This window comes from Dermochelys coriacea, chromosome 3, assembly GCF_009764565.3.
Source record: "Dermochelys coriacea isolate rDerCor1 chromosome 3, rDerCor1.pri.v4, whole genome shotgun sequence".
In the NCBI taxonomy this organism is placed as follows: domain Eukaryota; kingdom Metazoa; phylum Chordata; order Testudines; family Dermochelyidae; genus Dermochelys; species Dermochelys coriacea.
Window position 1 is genome coordinate 197,334,507 of NC_050070.1, and position 27,458 is coordinate 197,361,964.

General features: G+C 40.0%; 1 protein-coding gene across 5 annotated transcripts in view; it reads left to right on the plus strand.

Moving 5' to 3' along the window:
• The window catches only part of KIF16B (kinesin family member 16B), a 285,774-nt gene that overhangs the window by 23,779 nt on the left and 234,537 nt on the right, over positions 1-27,458 (plus strand). For all 5 annotated transcript variants that reach the window (XM_038396918.2, XM_038396915.2, XM_043512060.1 and 2 more), the window contains exons 2-4: positions 19,404-19,473; positions 21,915-22,028; positions 26,911-27,027. In XM_038396918.2, the coding sequence (XP_038252846.1) occupies positions 19,404-19,473; positions 21,915-22,028; positions 26,911-27,027 (301 nt within the window). The remainder of the gene's footprint in view (positions 1-19,403; positions 19,474-21,914; positions 22,029-26,910; positions 27,028-27,458) is intronic.

Below are 27,458 nucleotides of genomic sequence, written 5' to 3' on the forward strand. Positions count from 1 at the left end.
TAGAGTTGGCAACGGGCTTTGTTGCAAGGATAGGTTCCTTGGTTAGTGTTTTTGTTGTGTGGTTGCTTGTGAGTATTTGCTTCAGGTTGGGGGGCTGTCTGTAAGCAAGGACTGGCCTGTCTCCCAAGATCTGTGAGAGTGATGGGTCGTCCTTCAGGATAGGTTGTAGATCTTTGATGATGCGCTGGAGAGGTTTTAGTTGGGGGCTGAAGCTGACGGTGACGGTGGCGTTCTGTTACTTTTTGTTGGGCCTGTTCTGTAGTAGGTGACTTCTGGGTACTTTTCTGGCTCTGTCAATCTCTTTCTTCTCTTCACTTTTTTCATGTTCTCTGTGTGTATATATCTATATCTTCCTACTGTATTTTCCACTGCATGCATCTGATGAAGTGAGCTTTAGGCCATGAAAGCTTATGCTCTAATAAATTTGTTAGTCTCTAAGGTGTAAGTCTCTAAGTACTTGTTCTTTCTGAAGAAAATTCAGACAAAGCTAAAATATTTAAACTTTTGTCTGACAGTTTCTTACTCCCTCACAAAACTTTATTTAACCAAAGTAACAAGAGATGCAGTCTCTCTTCACCTGGTACACACAATGCCATTCACTCTCGCGCTCTTAATGAATTCTTCTCTACCTTCCCAAGACTCAGTTTTAATATAGTTTTGAGGGCATTTTCCTCCTCCACAATTTCCTCTGGGATTAATGTGGTAGCATTAGCACTCACAGTGGGAACATTGGCACTTATGGCAAGGTTGAGGGTTCAGATTGTGGGGTAACCTTAAGTTTTGGGCAGTTTAGTTGTATATGGTCAGGAGCCCCACAGTGATGGCAAACAACCGGCTTTCCCTGAGAGTAAGAGGTTTTAGAATCTGGGCTCCCTTGAGGTTTTTTAACAAAGATGAATCTAGGTTTACCCTTAGACTCCCTCCTCCCATTTAATCTCCGGTTTGCGCCCCTCCTGAGCTCTTGACTCAACATACTTAGGGCCCTACCAAATTTATAGTCCATTTTGGTCAATTTCATGGTCATGAGATTTTTAAAATAGTAAATTTAATGATTTCAGCGATTTAAATCTGAAATTTCGCAGTTTTGCAATTGTAGGCGTCCTGACCAAAAAAGGAATTTTGGAGGGATCACAAGGTTATTGTAGGGGCTTTGCGGTGTTGATACCCTTACTTCTGTGCAGCTGCGTGTGGCGGTACTGCCTCCAGAGCTGGACAGATGGAGAGTGGTGATTGCTGGCTGGGAGGCCAGCTCTGAAGGCAGAGCCGCTGCCAGCAGCAGCGCAGAAGTAAGGATGGCATGGTATGATGTTGCCACGCTTACTTCTGCATTGCTGCCTGCAGAGCTAGGCCCTCAGTCAGCAGCCTCCACTCTCTGGCCTCCTAGCTCTGAATGGTATGGTATTGCCACCCTTACTTCTGTGCTGCTGCGGGCGCAGTGCTATCTTCAGAGCTGGACTCCGGGCCAGCAACTCCCCTTCGCCAGCCATCCAGATCTGAAGGCAGTGGAGAAGTAAGGTGGTAATACCGTGATCATCCTAAATAACCTTGTAACCCTCCTGCAACTCCCTTTTGGGTCAGGACCCCCAATTTGAGAATTGCTAATCTCCCCTGTGAAATCTGTATAGTATAGGGTAAAAGCACACAAAAGACCAGATTCCATGGGGAAAGACCAGATTTCACTGTCTGACACGTTTTTTGTGGCTGTGAATTTGGTAGGGCCCTAAACATACTCATCAGCAATTTCTATTGCCATCAAAACTGTGGAAGGTTTTTTTTTTTTTTTTTTTTTTGGTCACAGATGGCAGCTTTTACTTTCATTGGTGACTACCCATAATAACCATTCTTGTTACCAAATCTACAGCTTGGCAAACCATCAGCCCCCGCCCCAATTTTCCATTTTTTCACATAAATACGCAGCTTATGCACATATTCCACATGAGTGATATTGTCAGATATTTCTAAATTTCAACTAATAGGACTTGGGGCTGATCTTAAACCTTTTCAGTACAGTTTCTTTAAAGTTCTTATATATCATAGGATCATCCACCATGATTTCATTAAAGACTTACTTGGCTTTTCCAGTCAATTAGGTTAAGACAGTAATTCTCAAACTTTTGTACTAGTGACCCCTTTCACATAGCAAGCCTGTGAGTCTGACTTCCTTTATAAATTAAAACCACAATTGCTTATATTAAAAACTATTATAAATGCTTGCGGCAAAGCGGGCTATGAGGGTGGAGGCTGACATCGCGCAACCCCCAGGTAATAACCAGATGACCTCCTGCGGGGCCATGACCCCAGTTTGAGAACTCCTGGATTAAGAGGATTGGCATCCATTTATCATCTGGAATGTTATAGATATCGCACAGTCTCAAAGGTGGAAAGGAATTCCTCAGTGTAGTAGGACTCATGATAAATTGAGCAGCCTTTTTCCCATTTCCTGCTGTTGAGAGGGGATGTACCCACATGCTGAGGCTGATTCTGTTGCTTCCCCAGGATCTCAAGTGGAGTTGTGTGAGCTTCTTTCTCAACTTCCAGCTGCTCCATGCATCTCCGGTGGGCCCTTTCCTCCGCTTCCAGCTGCTGCATGCATTTCTGGTCAGCTTCCTTCTCCATCTTATTGATTTGCTTATTTTCTCCCTCATTCAAATATCTACCATCTTTATTTCATGCTCCCGTGCCTTGTTGGCCATCAGGATCTGCATCCAGATCATATCTGCTTTAGCGGCATCTGTGGCATGGGGGGGCTGAGTCCCAGCTTTTTGGTTAAAGTGCATTAGCAAAACTCAGTTCCTAATCGGAGATTTTCTTCACAAAGGGTAACCCACTTTCTTTACATAACTTTCTAAAGTCTTTAGAGTTAAGATCCTCATGATTGTGGTTCATCCATTGTAACTTGTCTTTAACCCTTAAAACTCTCAATATCAAATTTAAACTTTAAACAGTGTTGGGTTCTAATCTTTAAGCCCAGTTGACTTGTGGCATGTGAATCCTGTTCGACTATGCCAATTGTCACAATGTCTGGTATGATTTACAATCTCAGGTCAGACTATTGGAAAAAAGGTCAGACACCCCAAACTGGTGGTTTATTCTATAATTAGATTTCACCAATCCAGTAACAAATGTGTGCTCCTGGATTACTATATTAGTCTTACCATGGAGCAGACAGTCCACTTAGGCTTTCCAGCCCCTCTTTACTACCGACAAAGTGGACTTAGTGATGAAAGTTTAATAAAACAAAAAATCCCCTCATATTAGGTTACTACCAAACCCAGAGGGTCGGTCAGTTTCCCCCTGGTTAATGTATACAGTGGATCATGCACCAAAGACAACAATGACAGCCAATTTCTCTAGTAAACTAAGGCTATATCTACACTACAGAGTTTTGTTGACAACATTTATGCTGCTTTAATTAAACTGCTATTGCATATCTACACTATGCTCCTTGTGTCTGCAGAGCGCATCTAATCTAGCAGCTCTTGTATTGACAGAGCAGTGCACTGTGGGTAGCTATTCCAGTGTGCAGCTGACCACGGGGTACTTTGGGAAGGGTTTGCAGTGCCTCATGGGACAGGTACAGCATCATGTGATGCAGGTTTCTCAAGCCCATCCTTCTGTGGGCATCCTACTAGATTGCCAGCTGCTTTTCAACTGTAATGGGGGTGGGGAGAAGGGGAGACTGTGTGACAGGGAGTGTGTGTGGGGGGTGGGAGAGGGAAGTAAGGTTGCCCGTTTTGGTTGGATGTATTCCTGGAGATTTCATCACATGACATAATCTTTAATTCCTGGAGACTCCTGGACAATCCTGGATGGTTGGCAACCCCAGGGGGAAGAGAAACTGTGTGTGTATTGGGGAAGTGAGAGAGAGACTTGGTGTGTGGGAGGGGAGGGGTGTGTGTGTGTGTGTGTGTATTGGAGAGTGTGTGCCCCTGCATATTGTCTCTTTAAGTTCAGACGGCAGCTTAAGCAGTCTCTCAACTCCCCACACCCCCGCAGCAGCTGCCTGCCCGCCCGGGAGAGCTACATTCCACATTAAGAAAAGGAGTACCCGTGGCACCTTAGAGACTAACAAATTTATTAGAGCATAAGCTTTCGTGAGCTACAGCTCACTTGTGGTTCTGATTCCCTCTGAGTTCTCCCACAGCTTCCTCGGCTGTCCGGATACTCAGCAGCTCTTTGAGCTCTCCAGGCTGAGGAATGTGAAAGCTTCCTGGAGCTTTGAAAGGGGAAGGGCACATGCCTGCTTAGCTAGATGCAGGACAGCTGAGCTCAAAACAATGACCAGGGTGGCCCCAGCAAGCATTGTGGGATACTGGGGGAGGCCAATTATGTCGACATAATGAACAGCAGCGTCTACACTGACACTTCGCTGCAAAAAGCTCTATGCTTCTTGTTGAGGTGGTTTTATTTTGTTAGCAAAATAGCAGAGTTTTGCCACCAAAAGCAGCTTTGTATTGTGTACACCTCCACTGTTTTGTCGGCAAAAGGCAGCTTTTGCTGGCAAAACTGTGTAATGTAGACAAGCCCTTACTAAAGGTTTATTAGCTAAGAAAAAGAAATTAGTTATTGTGAGGTTAAAAGAGACAAAATACACTAACAGGTGATTCCAAGTTTGTAAGTCCAATACAATAAAAGACATGTAGTAATCTGCTAATTTTTTATAAATCTCTCAGGGTTACCTAGAATAGCTCTAGGGATCTTTGTCCAATTCCTCAGTATTCCAGCCTGTCCGAATCCATCAGTCCAGAGATACAGGATTACTCCCTGGATCCATTCTTATCTCTAAAAAAAGAAAAGGAGTACTTGTGGCACCTTAGAGACTAACAAATTTATTAGAGCATAAGCTTTCGTGAGATACAGATCACTTCATCGGATGCATTTGGTGGAAAAAACAGAGGAGAGATTTATATACACACACACACACACACAGAGAACATGAAACAATGGGTTTATCATACACACTGTAAGGAGAGTGATCACTTAAGATAAGCCATCACCAGCAGCAGGGGGGGGAAAGGAGGAAAACCTTTCATTGTGACAAGCAAGGTAGGCTAATTCCAGCAGTTAACAAGAATATCAGAGGAACAGTGGGGGGTGGGGTGGGAGGGAGAAATACCATGGGGAAATAGTTTTACTTTGTGTAATGACTCATCCATTCCCAGTCTCTATTCAAGCCTAAGTTAATTGTATCCAGTTTGCAAATTAATTCCAATTCAGCAGTCTCTCCTTGGAGTCTGTTTTTGAAGCTTTTTTGTTGAAGTATAGCCACTCTTAGGTCTGTGATCGAGTGACCAGAGAGATTGAAGTGTTCTCCAACTGGTTTTTGAATGTTATAATTCTTGACGTCTGATTTGTGTCCATTCATTCTTTTACGTAGAGACTGTCCAGTTTGGCCAATGTACATGGCAGAGGGGCATTGCTGGCACATGATGGCATATATCACATTGGTAGATGCGCAGGTGAACGAGCCTCTGATAGTGTGGCTGATGTGATTAGGCCCTATGATGGTATCCCCTGAATAGATATGTGGACAGAGTTGGCAACGGGCTTTGTTGCAAAGATAGGTTCCTGGGTTAGTGGTTCTGTTGTGTGGTGTGTGGTTGCTGGTGAGTATTTGCTTCAGATTGGGGGGCTGTCTGTAAGCAAGGACTGGTCTGTCTCCCAAGATCTGTGAGAGTGATGGGTCGTCCTTCAGGATAGGTTGTAGATCCTTGATGATGCGTTGGAGAGGTTTTAGTTGGGGGCTGAAGGTGATGGCTAATAGCGTTCTGTTGTTTTCTTTGTTGGGCCTGTCCTGTAGTAGGTGACTTCTGGGTACTCTTCTGGCTCTGTCAATCTGTTTCTTCACTTCAGCAGCTGGGTATTGTAGTTGTAGGAATGCATGATAGAGATCTTGTAGGTGTTTGTCTCTTCTAAGGGGTTGGAGCAAATGCGGTTATATCGTAGCGCTTGGCTGTAGACAATGGATCGAGTGGTATGATCTGGATGAAAGCTAGAGGCATGTAGGTAGGAATAGCGGTCAGTAGGTTTCCGATATAGGGTGGTGGTTATGTGACCATCGCTTATTAGCACCGTAGTGTCCAGGAAGTGGATCTCTTGTGTGGACTGATCCAGGCTGAGGTTGATGGTTGGATGGAAATTGTTGAAATCATGGTGGAATTCCTCAAGAGCTTCTTTTCCATGGGTCCAGATGATGAAGATGTCATCAATGTAGCGCAAGTAGAATAGGGGCATTAGGGGACGAGAGCTGAGGAAGCGTTGTTCTAAGTCAGCCATAAAAATGCAGACTCAAGGAATATTTCCAACACACCTCTGACCAACATATTAACCCACAGAGACCTTCCTGCCAACACTACAAAAAGAAGGATTCTGGGTGGACTCCTCTTGAAGGTCGAAACAGCAGCCTGGATTTCTACATAGACTGCTTCCGCCGACGTGCACGAGCTGAAATTGTGGAAAAGCAGCATCGCTTACCCCATAACCTCAGCCATGCAGAACACAGTGCCATCCACAGCCTCAGAAACAACTCTGACATCATAATCAAAAAGGCTGACAAAGGAGGTGCTGTCGTCGTCATGAATAGGTCGGAGTATGAACAAGAGGCTACTAGGCAGCTCTCCAACACCACTTTCTACAAGCCATTACCCTCTGATCCCACTGAGAGTTACCAAAAGAAACTACAGCATTTGCTCAAGAAACTCCCTGAAAAAGCACAAGAACAAATCCGCACAGACACACCCCTAGAACCCCGACCTGGGGTATTCTATCTGCTACCCAAGATCCATAAACCTGGAAATCCTGGACGCCCCATCATCTCAGGCATTGGCACCCTGACAGCAGGATTGTCTGGCTATGTAGACTCCCTCCTCAGGCCCTTCGTTACCAGCACTCCCAGCTATCTTCGAGACACCACCGATTTCCTGAGGAAACTACAGTCCATTGGTGATCTTCCTAAAAACACCATCCGAGCCACTATGGATGTAGAAGCCCTCTACACCAACATTCCACACAAAGATGGACTACAAGCCGTCAGGAACAGTATCCCCGATAATGTCACGGCAAACCTGGTGGCTGAACTTTGTGACTTTGTCCTGACCCATAACTATTTCACATTTGGTGACAATGTATACCTTCAAATCAGCGGCACTGCGATGGGTACCCGCATGGCCCCACAGTATGCCAACATTTTTATGGCTGACTTAGAACAACGCTTCCTCAGCTCTCGTCCCCTAATGCCCCTACTCTACTTGCGCTACATTGATGACATCTTCATCATCTGGACCCATGGAAAAGAAGCTCTTGAGGAATTCCACCATGATTTCAACAATTTCCATCCCACCATCAACCTCAGCCTGGACCAGTCCACACAAGAGATCCACTTCCTGGACACTACGGTGCTAATAAGCGATGGTCACATAACCACCACCCTATATCGGAAACCTACTGACCGCTATTCCTACCTACATGCCTCTAGCTTTCATCCAGATCATACCACTCGATCCATTGTCTACAGCCAAGCGCTACGATATAACCGCATTTGCTCCAACCCCTCAGACAGAGACAAACACCTACAAGATCTCTCTCATGCATTCCTACAACTACAATACCCAGCTGCTGAAGTGAAGAAACATATTGACAGAGCCAGAAGAGTACCCAGAAGTCACCTACTACAGGACAGGCCCAACAAAGAAAACAACCGAACGCCACTAGCCATCACCTTCAGCCCCCAACTAAAACCTCTCCAACGCATCATCAAGGATCTACAACCTATCCTGAAGGACGACCCATCACTCTCACAGATCTTGGGAGACAGACCAATCCTTGCTTACAGACAGCCCCCCAATCTGAAGCAAATACTCACCAGCCACCACACAACAGAACCACTAACCCAGGCACCTATCCTTGCAACAAAGCCCGTTGCCAACTCTGTCCACATATCTATTCAGGGGACACCATCATAGGGCCTAATCACATCAGCCACACTATCAGAGGCTCGTTCACCTGCGCATCTACCAATGTGATATATGCCATCATGTGCCAGCAATGTCCCTCTGCCATGTACATTGGCCAAACTGGACAGTCTCTACGTAAAAGAATGAATGGACACAAATCAGACGTCAAGAATTATAACATTCAAAAACCAGTTGGAGAACACTTCAATCTCTCTGGTCACTCAATTACAGACCTAAGAGTGGCTATACTTCAACAAAAAAGCTTCAAAAACAGACTCCAAGGAGAGACTGCTGAATTGGAATTAATTTGCAAACTGGATACAATTAACTTAGGCTTGAATAGAGACTGGGAATGGATGAGTCATTACACAAAGTAAAACTATTTCCCCATGGTATTTCTCCCTCTCACCCCACCCCCCACTGTTCTTCTGATATTCTTGTTAACTGCTGGAATTAGCCTACCTTGCTTGTCACCATGAAAGGTTTTCCTCCTTTCCCCCCCCTGCTGCTGGTGATGGCTTATCTTAAGTGATCACTCTCCTTAGTGTGTATGATAAACCCATTGTTTCATGTTCTCTCTCTGTGTGTGTGTGTGTGTGTGTGTGTGTGTGTGTGTGTGTATATATATATATATATAAATCTCTCCTCTGTTTTTTCCACCAAATGCATCCGATGAAGTGAGCTGTAGCTCACGAAAGCTTATGCTCAATAAATTTGTTAGTCTCTAAGGTGCCACAAGTACTCCTTTTCTTTTTGCGAATACAGACTAACACGGCTGCTACTCTGAAACCTGTGATTCTTATCTCTGTATCTTCCCCAGAAAGTGATCTCAGAGTAGCAGCCGTGTTAGTCTGTATTCGCAAAAAGAAAAGGAGTACCGGTGGCACCTTAGAGACAAATGCATCCGATGAAGTGAGCTGTAGCTCACGAAAGCTTATGCAGAAAGTGATCTGCAAGTGTTTCCATCACAGCATGGGCTTTTCCTCTGTTGACTAAACAATGACCCATGCTTTGAAGTTACCCTGCTTCTTCATTTACAGTTCCAAGGATCCAATCCCACTTGATGGGTAAATGTAATGTAAACACAATGTGATAGCCAGAAACAATCCTTCGTTAGTTTTCATGAAGCTTTACACATTAAGTAAAATCTCATTCTAATACTAAAACACTTTTTATTTAGGATCAGGATGGATAAAAATCAATGATTTTTTTTATTTAAATTGGATTATTTTGATAGATTTTTTTTCCTCAAAAAGCATTTTATCTAAAGATATCTCATCATGGAATACGGATTATAAATTCTAATTCTATAGTATGAGACAACATATTCATGTAATGTTTAAGAAAAGTTTTGTAAATGAGTTCCAATAGTTCATGGCTTAGGGACCCAATTTCATGGGGTATCAGGGGCTTCTGTATAGATTATTTAGGTTAATCTTTCTATCTACCCAATGGGACTCACTGCTCAGTCTAGAAGATGCCATCAGAGATGCTTAGTTTTGCAGTTCTCAAACTGTGGATTTGTGACTCCACAGATAACATGCTTGTTAACAGCAAAAATGTTTTAAATAAATAAATATAGAGAAGTGAGAAATAACAGACCTCTACCCTATTGTCCCTCTGCAAATTTTTGTACAGAGTCAATCCCTTATCTCTTTCTAAACTTGCAAAGTTTCAAAAAGTTCAATGAATAGAAGATTGTTGGGGGTGGAATAGATCTGGACAAGGAGAAGAAGTCTGGAGATAAATGAGAGAAGCGAGGGACATATGCTTGTTTTGTTGTTGAAGAGAAAAATTCAGAATACTTAACGTTGTTGTTTTAGTTAAATAAAACAATTTAAATGTCTGGTGATGTTCTCCTCCTAATACAGCACGGCAAGAAAATTCTCCAAATATTAATGATTAACCTGTTTAATTCGAGATAATTCAGCTCCCAGTGACTTCATGAATATATGCTTCAATTACCTTTGGTAAATGAAATAACCAAATACTCCATTCCTTTTTCCGATATAGCTGTAAAACTAATCTGAAAAGTTTTCAAAATCACATTTTAAAAATATATAGTGTGTACCTTCTAAAAATGAAACTCACATCTATCTCTGAGTTGTGAAGAATAGGTATTAAGGTTATAACAACCAACAAGAATGCACTCTTACATAGAAAACCATGATTAAATAGTCTTCATGACTAGTGATTTAAATTGTATCCACCCTTTTTAGTATTGTCTAATTAGAGGTTTCATAGTAGCAGCTGTGTTAGTCTGTATTCACAAAAAGAAAAGGAGTACTTGTGGCACCTTAGAGACTAACAAATTTATTAGAGCATAAGCTTTCGTGAGCTACAGCCCACTTCATCGGATGCATGTAGCTCACGAAAGCTTATGCTCTAAAAAATTTGTTAGTCTCTAAGGTGCCACAAGTACTCCTTTTCTTTTTTTCTAATTAGAGGGTATACACAATGTAATTACGTGTAATGTGATAGCAGATGACAAAATACAGAAGGTGAAAACAATACAATCATCATTCCTTTTGATCTATTTTAACAAGTGAATTGGCTTGAACACACTGTGACCTTTTAGTATTTCTTTGATATTCCCTTACAAGTGAATTTTCCTATTGTTCTAGCCTGAGCTGGCAACCTACTGGACAGCACCGAAAGGACACCAAGTGGTACCTCAGTCTGTGAAAACTTAGGGTATATCAACACAGCAGAGAAAAACCCACATCTCTAGTTGCTGTGTAGAGATACCCTTAAGGTCTCCCCTTCTCCTTACAGGCAGCTACCAGCCATATCTTGGGTTCTCATTTACCTCTGGAAGCTGATTGTTGTAGCCTTTATCCTTAGAAGATGCAAGTTTCAACAAAGTAAACATCCCTATAAATCGCGTAATGTGAAAATTCTTATTCTTATTCCTTTCAGCCTAAACTGTGCTTTCACAATGCAGTGATGCAGAGAAGGTGAAAACCCTCTGGACGCTCTATTAATTTGTCCCAACAGGGAAATATTGCTTTCTGATTCCTCAAACAGGTAATCAGTCAGATGCAAGCAACCTGGGACCACAGCTCAACATACCTAAATCACAGTGTGGAACAGAGTAGCAAGAGGGCTGCTAGACACCTGGGAAGGCTTTAAATTGACTGAGAGTTAATTACAGGTTTCAGAGTAGCAGCCGTGTTAGTCTGTATTCGCAAAAAGAAAAGGAGTACTTGTGGCACCTTAGAGACTAACAAATTTATTAGAGCATAAGCTTTCGTGAGCTACAGCTCACTTCATCGGATGGCATCCGATGAAGTGAGCTGTAGCTCACGAAAGCTTATGCTCTAATAAATTTGTTAGTCTCTAAGGTGCCACAAGTACTCCTTTTCTTTTTGCATATGTAAAATGGAGATGATGTTTGCCTACCTCAGTGGGGCTATTGTGAGACTTTATTTTGTAATTTTTGCAGAGCGCTCTGCAAATAGAAGGTGCTGTCTCTACATGCAAAGTATTATTGTTTATTATTTAACTCTGGCTCAGGAGACACAGGATAAAATGTGTACTCTAATATGTTCTAGTTTGCTATGTAGTTATTATAAACCTCTGGTCCCCTAATATCTGAATCCCAAAGCAGAGAAAGGCCATCTGTATAAAATGCTATGTTTCTAGCATGCCTGCAAAAGTTACATTTCCCATTTAAAAAAAAATACGGAGTTTTCGGTATTAATCCCCCAAACCACAAATTATTCAAGATGCATTAAAATCTTAAAACTGAGGCATATATACAAAATTAACAAGGAATTAAGAAAAACCTCTCCCACTGTAACAAGTTTTCTGAAAAATTCCTGAGTGCACTGCATCCTCTGCTAGATCCTTCTGATCCCACCCTCCTGGAACGTCATATGAAGGGCCTTTCTACATGGAGAAATAGTGCGGAATAGAAGTGAATGTGGATTAAGCTAAACTGCAAAAAGGCACTCATAGAGGCTTGGTCTCTACACTTTTAAAGTTATAATAAGTCTAATAAATTTGTTAGTCTCTAAGGTGCCACAAGTACTCCTTTTCTTTTTGAGAGTTAATTGTCTTCCTCTCCCCAGCTGGCCAATGGCAGTGGTGAAGACCCTTCCCTTTCTTAAAGCACAATTCCACATGCACTTTGAAGCACGAGGAGGGGCTAAGCTGCAGCATGTTCAAGCACTTCCACTCTGCCTCTCTCCAGGAGTTGGCTATCCCCCCTTTGGTCCAACCCAAGTCATCGTCTTCCCTATCCTCTCATGTTAAGAGAGGAGTGACATTAGGAGGCATTAGAGCAGCCTACGTTATTTCTCGGCCTGAGAGGACCCAACTGCTATTTTTCTCTCTCTCTGAGAGAGAGAGAGAGACACTGTAGATATGTGACACACCTGCAGCAGAATCTTCCTGAACTACCTACGACAGGGCCTCTCAACCTTTCCAGACTACTGTACCCCTTTCAGGAGTCAGATTTGTCTTGTGTACCCCCAAGTTCACTTAACTTCACTTAAAAACTACTGACTTATTTTTGTGTCTGATTTTGTTGTATCTCTGGTTGAGAACCGCTGGCCTAAACATCAGGGCCATGAGAAAATTGGAGTGGAGAAAAAAGTTGTGGATACTGTTTTTTTGTTTTTGTTTTTTTATTATTATTATTTTTATAATAGTGTGTCTTCAATTTTCTCTTCAAACTGTGCATTCTAGGCTTTCATCTCTAGCAGGCTAAAATTGCACATTTTAAAAGAGGATTATAAAATATTACACATAGAATACAGAAGTCAACGTTGTTAGGAGACTTTAGCTTTTTACTTACTCTTACTATGTAGCTTTCAAGTTGGATTGACATAACTTAAATTGTATTATAACTTGGAAAGTCTGTGGTGATAGGAATTTGGATTAATTAAGACCTATTTTGCAAACAATAAATCTCCTTTAAAGATATGTTATGGGCAAAGTCCTTCAACATGAGAGCCTTAGATTTCCATGTTGTTTTTTTTAATAGACAGTCTTCCTGATTTGTTTCTCTTCAAATAATGCAATTTTAATTTAGAGCACAGTGTCTTTTTAAAATTTGGCCTTCAATTCAAGTTTCTGAAAATTACTGGTTTAAGGTGGCTAGCAAATAGTAGGCTGCAAAATTGTATGGCATTGCTCATTATTTGTTATGGTTTATGCTTTGATTCAATAATTGTCACACCAAACAGTATAGTACAATAGTTTTTGTACTTGTGCTTAGTCATTGTTAAGATTATTTTATGTAATGGATAGAAAAGGAAAAAAGTTCATTGTTCAGTGTTTTAAAAAATATTCGGTTCAACTGTTCAGATAGATAACATTCCTGTTTTAAAGTTATCCAAAAATATAGAATGCTCTCAATCTAAGTAATTCAATAAGATATTGGGGCACAACTTACTGCTAATGCATTTCTGAAGTGAGTTCCCAAGGTACAAAGTGAAGCTGAGCTCTTTCTATGACATACATCTTTTTTTTTTTTTTTTTTTTTTGGTAGTTAAAATACTTTGAATTGTCTTGGGTATTAAATGAACCTCTTGCTTTCAAACTGTAACCTCTCAGTAACACATCTGGACTGTGAACAAACAAAATAAAAAAAAAAAGTCCAGGGCACTGTGCTTAAAGTATAAATATTGAAGGAAGAAGAAAGACCCACTTTAATGAAAGAAAGGGGAAACTATTATGTTAGAATCACTTAAGAAGTGCTCAAATCATCCTTGTGAATAGTTAATAGTACAAAATCCAATATCTGCTCTTCAATTAAAACCGGTATTGCTTGGTGTTGGATTAGCTGTCTGCAGTTTAGAATATATTCTTGGGAATTTATCACAGAACCTTTTTCCTTTCCTTTTAACATGCTTTCAAGGAAAATTTAATAGCATCTTTTATGAGAGTGAGGCTCTGTAGACAAGTTGAGTAGTCTCCCTGCTGCCATTCTGTAACTGACTTGGAAGTGCTATGAAATAGATCACCTTTAAAAACACTGTATTTGAAAAGGGCTTTGATTGTTTCCTGTGTGTATTTTTTTCCCCTTCTTGTTTTTTATTGATAACAAAACATGTCTTGTTCCTGGTACTGTTTCTCTTCCTAAAATTACCTGGAACATCACAATTGATTACTGTACAAGTAATTCAGTGATAAACATAAAACCATGCCTTCCTTGTGGGAATAAGCATCAAGAGCAGATGAATACCTCATGAGTAATCAAATAATAAAGAACAAAGACAGTTGAATTATTTCTAGGTGTTTTCCAATTTTCAGCAGTATCTTAAAGGTGAACTGTGAAGCAAAGGCAAAAATTGTGACCTTTTTTCTGCTCTATGTATAAAAATGATGTCCCAAGATTCCCCTTCATTTGTTTATATGTTTGCTGTGCAAGGTCTTTCCAGTTCTTGGTTCCCTTTCCTTTCTATTAAATGAGAAATTTGACAAAGGCTTGTGAAGGACTGGAATACTGACATCACAAGAGGATGTAATGAGGTGTACTCTGTCCCTTGAAATGTGGGGGGATAATGTTTAATCATTTGGCTTGGATTACATGCCCATGCAGTGGAAAAAATTCCTCTTATGTGGGCTGGCCAGATCTAAAGTCCAATTGTATAGGAGTAAGAAGGACTACTTGCCTGCTTTCTCTCTCTGTGGAGCAGTTGAGGAAGGAACTAGAATCTTGATGGGGAATGGGTAGTAATGCAGCACACAGAGAAAGCAAGGGAGGAAACATGACTCAGAAATGTGTCTCTAAGTCACAGTTTCTCAATTCTACTCCTGGATCAGTGCAGTTTATTTACCAGCCCACCTCATGGCTCTGCCTAATGTCGGATCCTAGCCCTGTAGAAATGAAGAAGAATTATAAAATCTGTGAGCAGATAATCCACTTGTCAGACAGACACACAGACTAATGTTAGTGTACCTTAATTTCTGATGTTGGTACTCTTGATACTGAAACAAGGGGCTGATATCTATAATAGTTCTCCAGAATCTTTTCCCCCTATCGTGTGGGTGAATATCTGAATTTAGTAGTACTAGAGGGTTAATACTAAATACTTAGCTAAGCTATTTCCTGACATCTGTGTCAAGCAATTTACCTGCTTTGATTAGTTTATAACATTGGTTCTGAGCCAAGTGGTCATAGACTGTAAGCTTAATTATAGAGCTCGGCATGGTATGTGAAGCGGCAGTGGTGAAAGGCTGAAAATTGGAGTGGAGCACTAGCTTGAGAATAGATCTGATTTCAGAGGAAACAAGTTCTTTCAATGCAATAAATTATCATGCCATTAAATGTGAGCTCGTTTTGGTAGCCTTTCCCTTTTATTTTACTTTGTATAATCAAGGGAAGAGAAATAGACGCTTGTATCTTATTTGTGGTGGTGATGTGTTTTTGGGCAGTGTTTGATGCTCGTGTCTAAATTGTGAACTACTGCTCAGATTGCATGTAAGTACTGACTCCCCCTCCCCTGCACTTGGTAAGGCAACTCCCATCTTTTCATATGCTGTGTATTTATACCTCCCTACTGTATGGTCCACTCTGTGCATCTGATGAAGTGGGTTATAGCCCACGAAAGCTTATGCCCAAATAAATTTTAGTCTCTAAGGTGCCACAAGGACTCGTAGTTTTCACCCACCATTAGTGCAACAAGGGCCCAGTTCCTGCTCATCCTGTTCACAATAATAGTGTCACTGATGTCACTAAGGTGAACAGAGTTATTATTCCCAAGGTGTTATGAATAAATGCCTGTTATGAATAAATTGCAGAATAAATTGCATAAATTGAATAATAAATATTCTGTTTTAATATGAAAATTTGCTTTGAAGTATTTTGCAATCCATTCACACTCCGAAAAAAAGAAAAGGAGTACTTGTGGCACCTTAGAGACTAACAAATTTATTTGAGCATAAGCTTTCGTGAGCTAGGGCTCACTTCATCGGATGCATTCGGTGATGAAGTGAGCTGTAGTTCATGAAAGCTTATGCTCAAATAAAATAGTTAGTCTCTAAGGTGCCACAAGTATTCCTTTTCTTTTTTGCGAATACAGACTAACATGGCTGCTACTCTGAAACCTATTCACACTTAGAACTCTGCAAGACATTCCTTTCCACTGGAAAGAAGCATGGACCAGGATTACCTAGTTTTTCACCTGATTTTGTTTTAATTTTCATTATTTTTTGGGAGGGAGGAGAAAAAAGGAGAAAGTGGAAAGAGAGTCAACAGTAGCTTCACTAAATTTAGTTAGCTCCATGCACTCAAAAAAACCCCAAAACTATTGTGGTAATGAAAAACATCCAGATGGAATATTTACAATGTTGCCAAAAAGAGTTTTAAATATAAAAATGTACTACCTATTGTTTTTACAAGAAATCTTCAGTCACTTATTTTTGTGGTAAGTGACAACATTTAAGGTCTCAGCATTTTTTCTTTTACCCTATCAATTCAGTGTTTTAACCCCTTTTACTTTGTTGTATATCAGTCAGATACGATTATTTATTTGCTAGGTGACTTGTCGATCTGATATTTGTAGCAGCTGATGTGTGACTAATGTGAATATAATTTTGTCTAGTTTACAGTACTACTTGCTCTTTTAGTTTTAGCTTTTAGATTTCACACATTTTTATAATGCACAGGATGTTATGTGTAACAATATTTTTAATGGGTAACCTTATTAAAACAAATATAATTACAAATATACATGTGAACTATTCATGTTTTATAGTTCGGTATAATGAAATCAAATCTCTGCAACAAGTTGGCACATGCTGTTCCCAGGAGCTGAGTTGGCTCTTTCTTGATATTTCAAACAGGCAGGAATGCTGATTATAGAATCTCAGGGTTGGAAGGGACCTCAAGAGGTCATCTAGTCTAACCCCCTGCTCAAAGCAGGACCAATCCCCAATTTTTGCCCCAAATCCCTTAATGGCCCTCTCAAGAACTGAACTCATAACCCTGGGCTTAGCAGGCCAATGCTCAAACCACTGAGCTATCCCTCCCCCAATAATATAATTGCTAACACTTGAGAATGTTTTCCAAGATCAGTTATCCAAATAATTCTCCAAGTCGCCAGCCACAAGAGGGGTATGTGGGAGGGAAACTGGTCTACTGAGATTGTAGCTTCAGGTGTTCATGGGAGGGCATATGTCAGGGCTGTAATTATATTATCCCTGTCCTGGCTTTTCTAGGGTTGGATCTCCTTTATGTCTTCCCTACTCTCTGGTGCAGAATTGGATAGATTTTTGTGGAGCAGCTGCAGGGGTGGGAAGTTAAACTATAGGAGGAAAGAAGCATGCCCCCTGTGGCTACAACCAAAGTCTCTAGAGCTATCAACCCCAAGTATTTAAAACACTCAGTCCCCCCCCCCCCAAATCATTAGCCCAGATCATTAGCATTAAAAAATACATTCTGGGTTCTTGATGTTTGCCATGAAGCAATGGTGGGCAACCTGCGGCCCATCAGGGTAATCCGCTGGCAGGCCACAAGATGGTTTGGAACAGTGAACTGCGGCCACTGGGAGCTGCAGGCGGCTGTGCCTGTGGATGGTTGATGTAAACAAACTGTCTTGTGGCCTGCCAGTGGACTACCCTGACCGGCTGCGTGCGGCCCATGAGCTACATGTTGCCCACCACTGCCATGAAGCATAGTTTGTTGTTTAAATGAAAGCTGAGATTCTCAGGTAATCACCTGATTCTAGCAGCTGGGGGAGGGATAGCTCAGTGGTTTGAGCATTGGCCTGCTAAACCCACGGTTGTGAGTTCAGTCCCTGAGGGGGCCATTTAGGGATCTTGTTATACCAATAAAATAAAAACCAGCAGGATCTTATTAAAGGGGAAAAGGCAAAATGCCACATTTATTGTTAATACAGAAAGAATCATAGTAAGCAGTTAGAGCTATAATATTCCATTCAATTTCATATTTATTCACATATTCATTCATACACATACACACAGAGGTTCTGCAAGGTTGTTATCATAGTTACCAGCCTTAGAGTTGCTCATGCCAAGCCACTGGCCAGGTGGCCTGGACATGAGGGGGGAGCAGGGCCTTGTCAGATGCTCATCTGATGCTCCTGGAAGTTGGTTTGCAGAATTAGACCCCAAAGTTCTCACTTTCTAGAGTCCATTTTTATAGGAATTTCTTCTTATGCCAGTCTATGGGAATTGCTTCTTCATCATGCTACTGCTGAATCAATTAGCAGATGGCACGTTCCTGGTGGCTCTGTGCTGCCAGATGTTATCTTGTTCTTTGGTTCTCCCATTCTTGAGGCTGTTGGGTGGATTCCAGTCTGGTCTCCGTGGTTCCTCTGGTTATTTCCACTTGACGCCTTCTTCAGCCAATGGACACTGGATTCTTAGGCTAGCACCTCCCTAATCATTCAGTTATTATCCACACCAAGCATCCATCCACATACATCTGCTATCTCTATTTTAATCACAATTGTTAACAAAGCAAGATGAATACAACAAAAGGGCGGGGAGTCTCTGGGTGCTGTTTCTGTTGTTAGAGTATTGCTTTGAGTATCTCTCTGTGTGAGTAGTTGTTACAAAGAATTGCTTTGAGAACAGACTCTGTCTTAGAATGTAGTAACATAATTAGCAACTTGCAAGTTTCACACACACACGGAGAGAAACAGTGCCAAAACCCAAGAGACTTCTTAATTAGTAATACCCTGGAATTTAAACTATGGGGACACAAACTCATTTGTGATTTTTAATACAAAACTTTGATATGATCCAACAATCTGGGTCAAAAATTGGGGCTTGATCCTGCTTTGAGCAGGTGATTGGACTAGATGACCTCCTGAGGTACCTTCCAACCCTGATATTCTATGATTCCATGATCACAAAAAACACCAAATATTGTAAAAAGAACAGGAGTACTTGTGGCTCCTTAGAGACTAAAAAATTTATTTGAGCATAAGATTTTGTGAGCTACAGCTCACTTCATCACTAAATATTGTGAGACTTTTTAAGTAAAATTGCGAGAGTTGTCAACACTGAGTCTCTAAGGAAGAATTACAGTTAAAACAGTACTCAGTCCATTACCTAGGCCATGTGGCCAAGTTGGGTCCTGGTTTAGACCAAAACAGAATTGTTGCCAACTCAGTGGAAAGTGTTATGGTTTCTTTCATAATGCTTTATTTCATAATTCATTAGAGCTAGCTGGAGAATGCTCCGAACAACTTCACCAGGCTTTGGATCAGATCTGCCAGGAAGAGAAAACTGTTTATTAATTTAAGTGTCTAATCAAACTTCTGGCGTAGAATTTTTCCGAGAAGGGACTTGGAAACAAGCCCAGGCAATACAAATATATCAGAAATGTAAAGCAATTTGCCTCAATGCAAAAAGAAATTGACTAATATTCATATACAGTTGTAAGTAGTTTATAAAAACAGTTCATCTTTGATTGCTATGTGCAATATAAAGTTTTCTTCAACATACTGAAATCATGCTTTTTATTTACAGGGAAAAGGACCTGGATGCTAAATTTATTATTTCAATGGAAAAAAATAAAACAACAATCACAAATGTAAAGGTGAGTGTTCTAATTTGGGAAGGAAAAATTATAACCAAGTTAGCCATCAAAATAAGGTTCTGATAAATAGGCAATTGGTGGTGTCCATTTGATATTGGGGAGAGGCCTTTGGTCTCTGGCTTATCTACATCTTTGAAGTGCTGTCTGGAGACCAAGATAGGGAACAGGTTTCAGAGTAGCAGCCATGTTAGTCTGTATCCGCAAAAGGAAAAAGAGTACTTTTGTGGCACCTTAGAGACTAACAAATTTATTTGAGCATAAACTTTCATGAGCTATCGCTCACTTCGTCGGTGAAGTGAGTGGTAGCTCACGAAAGCTTATGCTCAAATAAATTTGTTAGTCTTTAAGGTGCCACAAGTACTCGTTTTTCTTTTTGCAAGTTAGGGAAGTTACTATTGTTTGTTGTACAAATTTCATTTGAAAGGCAATCCATAGGATCTGTCCTTAAGTATTTCTATTGCTGTGGCCATTCACTTAGCTGGAGGATGAGTGCTTACAATGGAAAAAAACATTTATACCCTGTTCCTAATGAACTCCCAATTTTCCATCCTGCTGCACAAACAGCCTTCAAAAATTGTAGTGAAAATTTACTAAACCAGGTGGAAGGTGTACTTGCCACTATTTACTAGGATGATTTCAAAATCTTATTAAATTTTTCTCACTTGCCAAAAGACAACTAACTGCACCAGCTATGCATAATTTTTCAAGGTGTGCAAAACTCACCTGTAAATATTTAAAGATATTAAAGTTATGTTGATGTTCTGAAAGCCCCTGATGACAAATGTACAAGAGGCTTTCCATACATAACTAATTTAAAATCATTTAAGATCCTAGTTGTGCTGACCATCTCTTACATAAACCATGCTATTACATCCGCTATCAGGAGTTAAGCTGGGTACAAATACCCCACAGGGGTTATACCATTAGATTTGTATTTATACGGAGTGGCTTTACAAAGACTTTTAATACCCATGGCTTCTGGGATTTAAGAAAAAAATGTATAAAATGAAATGTATTGTGAATATATGTGAGATAGCATTTAAGTTATCTGCATGCCCTCTTGCAATCCTCACCATAGATGTGATATCCCAACATTGTGTACAGTCGGGCAGCACAGGAGTTGGAATTGACTGGTGAGATTTTTATTTCAAAGGAATTTGAAATGGGAATGAGGGAAAAGTACAATAAAGTTTAAAATATACTAAATAATCATGCCTCTGTTACTTGATGGATTCAGCACATTAACATACTTTTAGCTCATTTAACAAAATATGCTGTCTTAACATTAAACTTTTATTTTATATAATATATAGTTACATAATCCTCTTTAGATGGTTTTTCTTTGTGCTATTGTAACACCTTCTCATCAGTGCTTTATAAACACTATTCCAGTGGTTCTCAATCAGGGGTCCGGGGCCAACTGTGGGGCTGCGAGCAGGTTTCAGGGGGTCCACGAAGCAGGACTGGCATTAGACTTGCTGGGGCCCAGGGCAGAAAGCTGAAGCCCCATTGCCGGGGGCTGAAGCCTGGAGCTCCAAGCCCTGCCACCTGTGGCTGAAGTCAAAGCCTGAGCAACTTAGCTTCACAGGGCCCCCTAATGCCAGCCCTGGCTTTTATATGCAGAAAAACAGTTGTTGTGGCACAGATGGGCCATGGAATTTTTATAGCATGTTGGAGGGGTGTCTGAAAGAAAAAGGTTGAGAGCCCCTGCACTATTCTACCTGATGCACCTTTCATGTACACAAACCTTACAGCCATTTTGTAGCTGAGTAAACCAAGACACAGAAGTTGAAATACTTTCCTTAAGATGACATAGTGAAACGAGTGGCAGGGCTGGAGATAAAATCCAGTGTCCCTGACTAATCCCCAGCTCTTAACAACTACATTATGCTCCTTCCCCGAAAGGAGAATTGTGTCTGTGACTCGGATAGTAGTACATATTGCTGGTGTCATGAGCAGTCTGTCTCCAGCATAATAATAGCCTTAAGCTGAAGGTGCATATGACCATGACTTTCATATACAATTCAGTTTGTACGTGGCAAAGTGCTTGTTCTTTAAATAAATATTTGGAATATTGTCTTAAATTCTGTGTAGGAAATTCTAACTTACAATAACTAGTAATGGTAAACATCACGTAGTAACATAACAAAAATGAGCCATTACATTAAAAGTAATTTAAAATAAAGAGTAATATGCCTACAATGCTCTTTTAATAAGACTATCCCTTTCTTCTGAAAGCTGGTGTTTTTGCTAACTTTTTTCACCACTAAGTATTGTATGTATATTTGTTAGAATAACAAAAAGGGACAGCCTTTCATTAAGATGCTCTCTTTTTGTGTGCTCTTGTATGAAGTGTATGTTCCAGTCATCTATATTGCAAAATGTCCTTTTATCATGCAACATGCAACTCATTGTTTGTTTGTTGGTTTTGTCTTCTGTAGATACCAGAAGGAGGAACTGGTGACCTAGGAAGAGAACGGACAAAAACATTTACCTACGACTTCTCCTATTTCTCAGCAGATAGTAAAAGTCCTATCTATGTGTCTCAAGAAGCGGTAGGCTTTTTAAACTTTTAGAATTTATTTTTTTATATTGAAAGAATAATGTGACCTTTTTCTTCCTTTTACAGTTCTCTCTGCCCAATTTAGAAATTCCCTACATGTTTGAGAGAAGCGTTAGGACAGCCAACACAGCTAGCTCTGTTTTCTCGCAGTACAGAAGGAATGCCTATTGTCTGGTTCTCTTGTCTGACTTACTTTGTTAGGTTAGGTCAGGTTAGTGAAATCCTCAGTAAAGCTGTTACTGTGCTGCCTATATTTGTCACCTAAAAACTTAAGAAAAATCACCTTCTGAACACCAAATACATCTGCTTAATTCAAAAAGACACAAACATTCTGTTTTTCCAGGTAAAATTTGAACAAAAGATTTATTAAGCATTTGAGAACCTGCTTGAAACAGGTTCTTGATACTTCTCCCCAGAGTATTACATGCCAGCTTTCTAATGTAGAGTTGTAGATTTTACCCTTTAAATTAGCTTTCTTCCCTCACCCACAAGACAGCATATCTGTCATCCATAATTATGTAGATCTGGTGACTGTCTCCTCCAGCCAAGTCTAAATGTAGGGAGACAGTTTTTCTGAAGATAGGCTTGTGTAATTGCATGCATGCTACATATTTTCACTTAATTTAGGCACACAAATGTATGTGCACATTAGTATTCTACTAACTTTGAAATATATCATACTTGCTTTTTGTAGGCCTTTTGATGCTTATGACCTTCCCAATTCCCTTTCAGACCCAAATTAATTTATCTAACACAATTGAAATGTTTTTCAGTATCGGCACTTTCCTTTTTTTGATCCTGTACCAACATGTTAGGGCAATTGCTCCTCTCCTTGTATACTGAAAACTTTCTCATATATTTAAATAATCGAAATTCCTGCTGAATTTATGAATACCAGTGAAGACCTTTGGTACCTAGAGTTGCTGCAGATACATTGCAGGTGTGAATGTGGTTATATTGGTGATTTAGAATTAAATGATACTGGTGAGCCTGATCCCTGAAGCCATGGGAGTTAAAACTAACAGGAAGACTAAAATAACTTCCTAAAGTAGAAAAAGGTATTTCAGGCCAAGATTAAGGTGCATTATTATAATACACTATTTTTATGCTAACCAATATGGCTATTTGACAGGGAATTTCCACTCCTGGTTTTCTCTCTAACCATTTAATACAAACTAGTAGATCCCATTGTTAAAACTTCCTTGTTCATTTTTAATGTTTAAGTTGTACATGAATCTACAATTTAATTAAAATGCTTGATTACTTGTGTAACTAAGGAAGTCATTAATTCTTGATAATTACATTTTTTTCCATTGCAGTGGTTGCCATTGTATTCTTAGTTTTCTGAATTTTGCAGGTTTTATTTGTTTCTGTGCATGTATACTTTGAAAAAAAAAATTAAGATAAAGTTAAGGATACTAAGTGAAGGAAAGACTATAATTGAAAACATTCTAAAAATCCTCAAACTCAAACATTGAGGCCCCAGTCCTGGAAAGCATTCCTATTCAGAAGGGGTGCTTAAGCATGTGTTAAGTCCCAGTGGGGCGCAAGCATGTGCTTTTAAAGTTAAGCATGTGCGTAAGTGTTTTGCTGAGTAGAGATAGATAGGAGCTTCCCTGAATCACAGCTTGAAATCTCAGGCCATGTAAAACTTACTTATGCTTAACTTTTAAGTATGTAAGTGGTCCTATTGGGGTGAATGGAACTACACAGGTGTGTTTTTGACTGGGGCCTTAACTTGTGGTTACCCAGTAACATGATTTATGGCTACATGAACAATGACAACTGTTGATCACCTTAGTGCCCAATTTTTGCTCATAAAATACATGATTGTGTGAATAAATATTTTCATTGGGACAAATATTGTAACACCTGTATAGCTCATTAACTATGGGAGTAATGTGATTATCCCAAACTCTTGATAAAACCTTCATAACCTCATTATGTTTGTGTGCTTCTTCTCCACCCCACCATCCTCTGATGTCCTCCCCAATGGGTGGATCCAAAGGTATGAATGCTAAAAACAAGCCCCGGACAACGGTTAGGGTTATTTTGTTCTTGACTTTATTAGATGCATATGTAGGCTGTATATTTTTAATTTCTAAGACATGTACATTTTATTTACATATCCCAATAGAAACTGTTAATAGGGATTGGTGTTTTTTGTGATTCTGTGGGTGCTGGCTTTTTTCCCCACAGAAGCTATGGAATTTTGCTCCAGAATCTGAGCTTTCGCTAGAAAAAGCAAAATATTGTCATTAACCGTCATTTGTAATGAAAAACCTTCCAAACGTGAACTGAATGTAAAGTGATAGTATATCTATGGTAGGATTTTCTTTCACTATAACTGCACCAGGGCAAACTCCCTGTTGTAGACATGCTGCACTGGTGTAATACTGATTTGTATTGTGGTTTTGCCTCTGTTTCAAACTAGGGCAAAGTGATTTGGTACAAGTCACTTTGACACCTGTGGAGGATTCCTATACAAGGTGCACTGCTTATGGAGGAAAAAAATGCCAGTGAAAAAAGACCCGAGGCTGCAGCAGCCTGAAACAATAGCTCCTAGAAGAATAAACTGTACTATTCGTATCAATAGTATGTTAACTGTGACATCTAAAAATGACTTTTTTTTTAAATGTCAGCATTCACTATTGATCTTTACAACAGACACACCCAATTTAAGTGTATATCCTATAATCCCAAACTGCGTCCCAGATCTTCTTGGGTACCAAAAATCCCAATGGTTCTCTGCCAAGCTATCAAAACCTCCATTGTCTATCATGCATTTGTGTTAAATAAAAAGTCCTGTGGCACATGGAGAACTGAAAGCCATCTTCAAGTAAATTGACTGTAGCTTCAAAAATAAATACAACACAGGCAGTCCTCCTTGTACTATTCATTTTCATATATAATGGAAAACATTCGTATTTTAACTTGCATCAAGCTGCTACAGAATTTCCAATCTGCCGCACCAGAGTACCACAGAAACCTTCATACAGAGTTCATGTCCAGCTCACTGTGAAGCACAATGGATACGTGCATTACTGCTGGATACTTGAATTACTGGCATGTTTAGTCCATTATCATTACACTTTTGCCATGTACAAATAGCTGAGTGATAAATGAAACTGTATCTAGCTTTACATGTCCTATCAATGCCCTCTTGTGGACATGAGTTGTGCTACAGTGACTTGGAAATTAGACTAGAGCATTTTACCTGCTGATCTTTAACTGTACATCTGTGCAACAAGAATGAAGATGTACTGTCCCTTTGAAACTACTAACAGAATGCCCTAGCGATTCAGTCCTAGTGTTAACAGTATGTATTGTTCAAATTGATGCATTGGGCAATAATTCAAAAAATGGTAATCTCTGGTTGCTTCTGTCTAGACATCATTGACTTATTTTAATCTGATCAAGAGTCATGTAGCATAATACAATTTTATGTTGTATAAAGATGCTCTTATTCCCCTAGAGTAGCCAGATTGTATAGTGAGAAAGAAGAGACTAGTACTAGATTAGTGGAGGGATTAGAGATAGGAACGGGGTTATAACCAGGGCAGGATGAGTGGGGCAGCTGTCTAGGGCTCAAATCGATGGGGGTGGTAAAATGTGGCAGAGCAATGCCTAATAAAAATCAGCAGGGGGTGCAAATATGCTTGCTTGCCCTGGACACTAAAATGTTTAGTTACATCTTTGTATAGGAATAGTGAGACACAACTCCATGAGGCAGGTTTGAGCATACCCATAGCGGGATTACTAAAAATGAGGCAAATATTGAACTGGATTTTTAAATGAATGAGGTGTGAGTGGAATTATTTCATAATAATACAACTTCGCTTTTTTGAACATTTGGGAAGATGGATAGTGGCAGTCTTCAAACACTATAATCTAGAGATGGTTGAGGGGCAATCAAAGCAACATGAAATGTAGGTATGGATGAGGATTTCAAGAAAGGTACCATAAGAATGGCAATAAATGGGAGACACTCTCTTCAAATAACAGGGAGAGAGTGAGAGAATTGTGTTTACCATTGTCTAAGACACAGGTTCCCAAATCCTGGTACATGAGCTTATTGAAAGTGGCACAGTATAACAGGGTGGTTTGTCCTCTTTAAGGGGTAATGGGGCCTGGAGCCATCCAACCCCACCACAACAGAAAGGAACCAGGCACACCTAAATGGCTGTGTAGATGATCCAGGAGGATGGAGTGATCTACAGTGTCAGATTTGATGAAATTTGAGGGCAAAAGGAGAAGGGGCTATCTGAGGAAAGAAGGTAATTGCTATAAAGAAGACATGTTCTGTGCTTTGGCCAGAAGGAAACTGAGATTGAACTCAACAGTTCTATTATGTAAGAGGTGATCAGTGAGAGGAAAAAGGCCACTTGTCTCTTACACTTGGCTGAAAAAAGGCCACTCGTAGTCTAAGGATCAGGAAAGGGTTTTCTTTTTAAAACAGGAATAGACACTTTCAAATTCTGTAACATTGGGGAAAATATTACAGGTGTAAAGTAACTATTAACAGTAGCAGAAAGATGGCCATTAGATAGTGCCTAAAATTAGATTTTTAAAAAAAATTGGGGGAGATCTAGGTTTGACAGAGAAAGTGAAAAGGATACTTTGGCACTGCTGTAAACTAAATATACTAGTAACATTCTGCATTTAATCAAAATGCTTGCCAGCTAATTCTCTAAAGCAAATATCACTGGTCCATACCGATAGCTTGTGTGTGTTAGTATATCTCTGCTGTTTTGTAGTATTTACAATGCCAAGTTTAATAGACTACATTAAACTATAATTAAAACTACTGCAGATATGATTTTTTTAACTGTTCAGTCTCTTAAACAGCCTTTTTTTTGTTTTGTTTCTTTTAGGTTTTCAGAAATCTTGGCACAGATGTTCTTGCATCTGCTTTTGAAGGTTATAATGCTTGTATTTTTGCATATGGACAGACTGGATCTGGGAAGTCCTACACTATGATGGGAAATGCTGTACGTCGTGTTTTGCAGACTTCAGTTTTCTTTTCTTTCTTGGATTCCTTTTGGAACCATCATTCTCTACCTTGTCTGCACATTATTACTTCCATTTTATATCTAACTTTTAGTAGTTACCTGGGAGTCTTCAAAGTCCTCTACAGTTATGTGGGAGAAATTTTAAATCAGAAAAAATATCTTTGTGTTGCTGTTGCATCTAATAATAAGCTATTTGTTGTACACAGATCAGAACAAAAATCTTCAAAAGTGTCTAGTAATTTTTGGGTACTCCATTTGAGACACCTTAAAGGAGCTGTGATTTTGAGATTATGTATGCTCAGCACTTTCTGAAAGTGTCTTCCTGGTTCGGGGGGGGGGGGGGGGGAATAAAGACGGCTGTTTGATTCCTATTTGGAAAACAAAACTTCAAGTTGGGAATGGGAACTGAG